We start from the raw sequence: 6,957 nt of genomic DNA, 5'->3' as shown, positions 1-6,957 counted from the left end.
GACTACGGAACTCCACCAGGGCAAGAGGCGGAAGTGGAGTCGACGGGGGAGCGGCAGCCGTCGATCCTGCGCCGCGAGGACGCGAAGTAAGTGATTCTAAGTCAATCTAAGATACGTCGACTTCAGCTACGCTATTCTCATTGCTGAAGTTGTGTATCTTAGATCGATCCCCACCCCCAGAGTAGACCAGGCCTTGGAGGATTATAGACTTGCTGTGAAGAGCTGACTTGGACTAGGAACCTCACAGAGTACTTGATTCTCACTATCGCTGTTATAGTGAATGATAAATAGTATATATTGCTATGAGCAAAGAGAAAGGGAGGAGTAGCTGGGGTGTTTGTTCTCTATTCTTGTACCTTCCTCTCCTCTTTGAGAGTGATCTCCAGCTGGAGTTCAGGCAACAGCAAGTCTGTTGCGATGGGAACCTCCAGCTGTTCCTTTGTCAAGATGTACATTTCTCACTCACAATTTCATTGACACCTGGCTGGGGCGTTGGATAGCTTTTCCATCAGTGAGGTTCTGGTGTGTGTGTGTTCCTCAGAATTGTAACATGTCTCAGTAGGACCATGCAACAGAAGCTTATATCTTTACATACAATGTCGCCACACATATTTCAACAGGACAATAATGTTCAGCAGGTTATGAGGTTTTTCAAATGATACCTCACAAGGCATGTATTGTATAAAACTTATCATAGTCTTGTAAAAAGTGTGCATATGGGGGTACAGACTATCAAACCCGCTCTGAAGTCAGTGCCATTTCCAGCAGCAGTGGAGAAATAAGGGTGGCATGGTATGGTATTCCCACGCTTACTTCTCTGCTGGTGGTGATGGTGGCACTGCCTTCAGAGCTGGGCGCCCGGTCAGCAGCCATCACTCGACTCTGCCTTCAGAGCTGGATGCCGGAAAACAGCAGCAGAAGTAAGGGTGGCATATTGCTGTGGGTAAAATGTGAACAATACCATTTTTCCCGGAAAGCTTCTCACCCCCACCCCACCCAGAACACATTTCATCCCCCAGTTTGAGAACAGTGACACAGAATGAGAGGTTGGGGAGGAATGCTTTCTGCAGTGTTAACTAGAAGAGAGAATTGAAGAGCTGGAGTGATGTGAACTCATCTATACAATATAGGAATACAGAATATATACAGAGTATATGAAAGCTTGGATGCATCTATTGACTGTTAGCTATTGAAGGTGGCAGAACATGTTGCTGGAAAAGTAATTTATCCTAGACTGACAATAAAATCTTGGATTTGTGCTATAACCTCCATACCCCCACTGCATGATCTCCATACATGTCACATACATGCAAACACATACCATTTGACCATAGAGTTGCAAGAATTTTATTAATTTACAAAAAAAAAAGACACCACAGTTATTAGAATCCATTCATTTCTAAAATGTAATTTACATTTACACTGAATATTCTTGAGCCCCTGGGACAGGGCTCTCCACTAGTTGGAGAATAAGAGATTGGTACATAGGATTGGCATCAAACACAGTCTCCTGCTTCCAGCCATGGCTTACACATGATGCTTCAGAGCAATGCAAAGGAATAAAATAAAGCAGCTGTTTCAGATCTATCTCATACCAATATAAATAAGGAATAACTTCACAGAAGTCAGTGGGCTAGATCCTCCACTGGTGTAAATCTGCATCAGGTTACACTCTCTAGACTGATCATCACTTATACTGGGAGAGGACCTGTCCCAATGAATTTGCATTGTTGCAAAGTGGGAGGAGAATCAGACCCAATACATCTAGCTAATTCTCTCCTGAATTTTGCAGTTATCAGATGATGCCCTGGAGCATGAGGGTTGTTTACTTATAGCTTATATAGTTATTAATTATCATAAAATTATCCAGACCCATTTTAAAGTCCAGCCCCAGTGTCTGACACCGACCTCCTTCATCTGTGAGTTCCACAGATTGATCAAACCCTCTATGAAATAGTTTTACCTACATCCTTGTCCTTACTGTATAAAAGTTCATCCAGGTGGAAGAGGGGATGCCTACACACAGTAATAAATAATTAATGAACATTTCAGAAAATAAACCTGAAAACAGTGCGGAAAAGTCCAGCTATAAAATGGAATGATTCTCAGTCAGCTCTGCCCTAATGATGAATGGATTCTGATGTGCCCATGTTAGTTCAGAGATTTTATTTCCAATTAACACCTAGAAGAAGTTACAAGCAGTTGCCGAGGGTCGGGCTGGTACATCCATTTAGTTAATTGCCGTTGGGCTTGGCCTTGGGTTTGGGTTTGGACTTGGGCTTCTTGTTGGGTCTTCTGGGGCCAGGTCCTTTATCCAGGAATTTTATGGCATCCTGCACCCATTTAAGATCAGGCTGCACGCAGATCTTGATGCCTCGTTTGGTGATGAACCTGCAGGGGAAGAAAAGGAAACCCAGGCTGCCATTAAAATTCTTCTCTGTGCATGTTTCTATTCTGTGGCCTATGTGGTATGGTAAAAAGGTTTTGTCTGCAGGCATTTCAGATGGCTGCATCACTAAAGAGTGGAAAAGCCAGGAATGAGCTGGTTCTGCTGTATGGTATGGACATCACCTCTACATACATGGTGTGTGTGTGTGTGTGTGTGTGTGTGTGTATATATATATATATATATATATATATATAGTGTATTCATATACATACATAGACATATGCTGTATAGCCAGAAATTTCAAAAGAGCTAAGCACCTGGCATACTGAGTTGGCCCCTCATTTATCCCACAAGAACCAAAATTAAATAGATGCTCATGAGATTGAAGGACTGGTCACATCCTCTAGAAGGAGGGATAATCACACTTCGCTGTTCTGTACGTTTCCTTCACACAGCTCAGCGCAATGCACCTCATTGCCAATTCACAGCACCGTTTGCTATTCTCCAGCATGCCACTCAAAACAGCTCTTGCTCTTTGTGAGATTTCCTCCCAATTTCTTGATCAAAAAGGTTTGTCTGTTCAATCAAAGTTGTGGATGCTCCTCTGAACAGCACAAATCCTCCAGACCTTTGGAGTTTCATCCACTAACAGTTACTACGTGCTTGAAATGAAAGAATGCTCTTCAGTAGTATGTTTTGGTCAGATTGGAGACCCTCATGCTTGCTGTGATTCAGTTCTACCCCTGTCCTTCCTCTCCTGCTATCAGCAGCATGTGTCTCTAGATTAGTATGAAGAGTGGTCCAGATACTTACATCACAGCTTTTACTGGTATGTTCTGGTTCTCATATTTAACAAGTCGCCTGATGTCCAGCTGCTGTGTGGACAGGTCTACACAGGAGCTTCTGGGCGCAATTTGACTTGCAACACTTCCTACAGGGGAAAAAAATAGATGGTAAATTAATGCTAAATGAACACTCATTCTTTACACTAAGTGGAAATTATTGCGTGTTAAATTACAATTGAAATACCTATAGATGTATGAACTGGGATCCATTTCCTAAGTATGCTTCTTACATAGGAGCTATACAACCAAACTCCTGATCATCTGAGATCATTAAAAAGCCAAGGCAATTGTTGTAAGAGTAAATGTCTTGGCCAAATTCCAGTGTGGATAGTAATTACATTCTGCCTTCCTAAATTGCCTCAGCAGTTTCAGCTGGGTCCATTGCTCTTCACTTTTTCTCCTAAACTGTCACATAGCAGTGCTTCGCTGTCAGAGAGCTGCTGGGTTCCCAGAGATGGCTTGAAGTGATCTGTGTACATAAAGTATCTAAAGCATTTTGGGTTCTTCTGGGACGTAAGGTTCTGGATGAATCTGCGATACTTTAATTAAAAGTGGGAGTGTGAGCACGTGTGTGCCTGTCAGCTTCACTCGGAAATAGATGTGCATCACATGCTGCAACCAGGTGTGTGCATGTAATAATCCTAAGAGTTGGTGCTTGCGTAGCACCTTTGCTGGGAGGATCTCAACCTACTTTACCAAGGAAGATCAGTACTATCATCCCCGTTTCACAGGAGAAGAAACTGGGGCACTCTGATTTAGGGTATGAAGCTTGAGACATCCTGGGTCTGATTTTCAGAGGTGTGGAGCACCCAGAAAGTCTTGAAAGCACCCAAAAACCCAGGCAACCAGCAAAAGTGGCCACTTTTGAAAAAGTAGGTGTAAGAAGCAGAGTGGGATTAGAATCTGGGGATTCTGAATTACAATCCCCAAATGTGGCCAGTGGATTTACTGCCTGCCCATGTGGGATTATTTCCACCCTCTCACACCTGGCTCTAAAGCGTATTCCCTATACAAGCAGAGCTTCTTTAAGTGGTTTGGAAGAGGTCTGAGTGGATATCCGCTTTTCTGATGCAAAGATGTGTGCCTACAACTCCCTTGTCTGCCCATTTCTTAACACTGCCCTTTCTGATCCCTCTTATGCTGCTCACATCCCTTTCCGCTTTCCTCTCTGTCTCCCACATACTTATGTTACTCCATTCTTTTCTTCTGCCTCCTGCTGCCTTCTGTTTTCCTCTTCACTTCATTTCTCTCCCCACTTTGCTGCTGCTGTTGCTCCGCTTCTTCCACTCCATTCCCTGGGGCTCTTACTCTCCTTCCCAGCAAAATCTTTGTCTCCCTCTGTTCCAATAATTTTTTAAAAATCAAACCCACTTTGAGGACAATTAACTACAGTGGGGGGAAAATCAAATGCTTCAGTTTGCCTCTCTCCTCCCCCTTCCTATTCACCTGCCTTTGGAAGTTCTGTATCTTCTACCCAATTGCTCACATCCACAGAATCACTTCTAACGGGGCTACCACCTGAGACTTTTGATCTCTGCCCCATCTCCCCACATATCACCTGCTATGCACGGTCCTTCTACAGAAAGTTTCAGCTACATTTTATGGCAAATTATACTGTCAGGGACACAGGATTGGAACAGCAACAACAAACACACACTACAGGGGTGAGCCCTCTGGGTGTCTAGTGCAGATTATTTTGTGTTTGTGTGGGTGGGGTTGTGTTTGGGGTTTGTGGAGTTTTGTGAAGGTACTTTTTTTATACTCATCATTGTGTATTCTTGTGGTTCTACCTGAACTGGGTATGACTGTGGTTGCGCATGTGTTTTTTTTTTTGTTCTTGTTGCACGCATCTGTTTATGTATATTTGTACATGTGCTTGTGTGTGTGCGGATGAGCTTTTGCAACAAGTGTGGTCTATTACAAGTGTCATGGTCTATTAATTGTTCATGATTAATAGGAAAAAGATCTAAGTGTCGCTGTGGACAGTTAATTTAAAAGACCAATGTGAAGCTGTGCTCCTAAAAACAAAACAAGTGTGTAAACCTTATTAAGAAAGAAATAGCGAATAAGACTGAAAATATCATAATTTCATTGTATCAATGAATGGTGTCATGTAGTCTTGAATGCTGTCTTCACTTCTAGCCACCCCACCTCAAAAAGGATTTAGCACAAATACACAAGGATTCCACAGAAAGTCAATAAAAATTACTAGAGTCTTGGGAAGATTTCCATACAAGGAGAGACTAAAAGACCAGGACTATATAAATCAGAGCGGAGACAAATAAGAAGTGACATGATAAATATAAGAGCTGCCATACTGGGTCAGACCATGGTCCATCTTGCCTAGTATTCGGTCTCTGACAGAGGTCAATACCAGAGCTTCAGGAGGAGAGTACAGAATAGTGCAATTATGCAGTGATCCACCCCACCTTCCGCTCCCAGCTTTTGGTAGTCAGAAGTTTTGGGTTGCCCCAAGCATGGGATTGTGTCCCTGACCATGTTGGCTAATCGCCGTTGATGGACCTAGCCTTAGAGTCCTGAGCCGATACAAAATTTGTATCCGTATCCAATCCGCAAAAATGATCTGCAGATATCCGCACCCTCAGATGCAAATATCCACAGATTTGCAGGGCTCTACCCATCCTCCGTGAACTTATCCAGTTCTTTTTTGAACCCAGCTATAATAAGACAAAAGTGCATACAGTAATGAACAGACTGTAGAAAATGAACTGGGAGCTCTCAGTTTTCATAACATTAGAAGAAGGGCACAACCAACAACATTAAAAGCCAACAGCCTTGAAACTGTCTGAAAGACATGCTTTTTATAAAATGCATAATCAACCTTTGGAACTCATTACCACAATAGATCAGGAAGATCAAAAAAAGTTTAGACATTTATATGGATAATGAGAGCATCCATTGATGCTTTAGTTAAACTCAAAGGTTTGCAGGGGATATAAGCCCTCTTGGGCATAAACCAATCACCAGTTGATAGAGGTTAGGAAGAAACTTCTCCTGTGGGCAAGTTATTCCATAACTGTTCACTCTCAGTTTTCTCACTCCTTCCTCCTACATACTGGGTACCGGTCACTGCCCGAGACAAGACACTGGATTGGATGGACCACGGGGCTGATATAGTATGGCTATTGCTACGTTTCTGTTGAGTTGAAAACTTACCTCTCACGGTGCTCACAGTAAAGAGGCCGAGACAGAAAATGACCAGGATGTCTGTGCCGTGGAGTTTCATTGTTGATGGCTTCCTTGGAGTAGCAGAGGTGAAAATGATAATCGGAGCCCCTTTCACCGAGCTTATATATCTTGCAATGGTCAGCTCACTTCCTGAACTCAATGAAAGGGGCGTCATGGTGGGGGTGAGTAGAGATGGAAATTTTGAGAAGCAATCAGTACTTTTTTTAAAGGTGCAGAAAACTCCTCCCTTCTCTTGCTAGACCCCTCTGAAGACTTTTTCCTGCCACAAACTGAGCTGTGGTTGCCTCTTGCTAACACTTTGAAAGCATGTCTTATTTTAGGCTGAAAAAAAAGTCACCTTTCTGCAGTGGAAACCAGTAATGTTCCTGTCCTTTGATATCTAGGCTATGAGCATTCAAAATTATAACCCACCACAGAGGCAAAGAGTGACGGCTCAGAGCTAGGTCACTCCAGGACCACTTAAAGGGGAAACATGAGTTACAAGAGAGGATCATTTGCTAATGGAAACAGGAA

At 42.9% G+C, this 6,957-nt stretch overlaps 1 protein-coding gene across 1 annotated transcript; it reads right to left on the bottom strand.

Moving 5' to 3' along the window:
• Positions 1-2,234: 2,234 nt before the first annotated feature.
• Positions 2,235-6,481, bottom strand: LOC141991698 (monocyte chemotactic protein 1B-like). Its single transcript, XM_074960030.1, has 3 exons — positions 6,412-6,481; positions 3,203-3,320; positions 2,235-2,391 (listed from the first exon to the last, which is right to left on the bottom strand). Exons 1-3 carry the CDS (start codon positions 6,479-6,481, stop codon positions 2,235-2,237), a joined length of 345 nt encoding a protein of 114 aa, XP_074816131.1.
• Positions 6,482-6,957: the final 476 nt, after the last annotated feature.

The sequence above is a fragment of the Natator depressus genome, chromosome 1 (genome assembly GCF_965152275.1).
Source record: "Natator depressus isolate rNatDep1 chromosome 1, rNatDep2.hap1, whole genome shotgun sequence".
In the NCBI taxonomy this organism is placed as follows: Eukaryota; Metazoa; Chordata; order Testudines; family Cheloniidae; genus Natator; species Natator depressus.
The sequence above is the reverse complement of the archived record's forward strand: the minus strand, read 5'-3'. Positions and strand labels throughout refer to the sequence as shown.

What these genes read in the sequence shown, in the direction of transcription:
- LOC141991698 (XM_074960030.1), bottom strand. Translation starts at nt 6,481, where the DNA reads ATGAAACTCCACGGCACAGACATCCTGGTCATTTTCTGTCTCGGCCTC. An exon ending in TACTGTGAGCACCGTGAGAG is followed by an intron (nt 3,321 to 6,411) that starts GTAAGTTTTCAA and finishes TTTCCCCTGTAG; the next exon opens with GAAGTGTTGCAAGTCAAATT. An exon ending in ATACCAGTAAAAGCTGTGAT is followed by an intron (nt 2,392 to 3,202) that starts GTAAGTATCTGG and finishes CTTCCCCTGCAG; the next exon opens with GTTCATCACCAAACGAGGCA.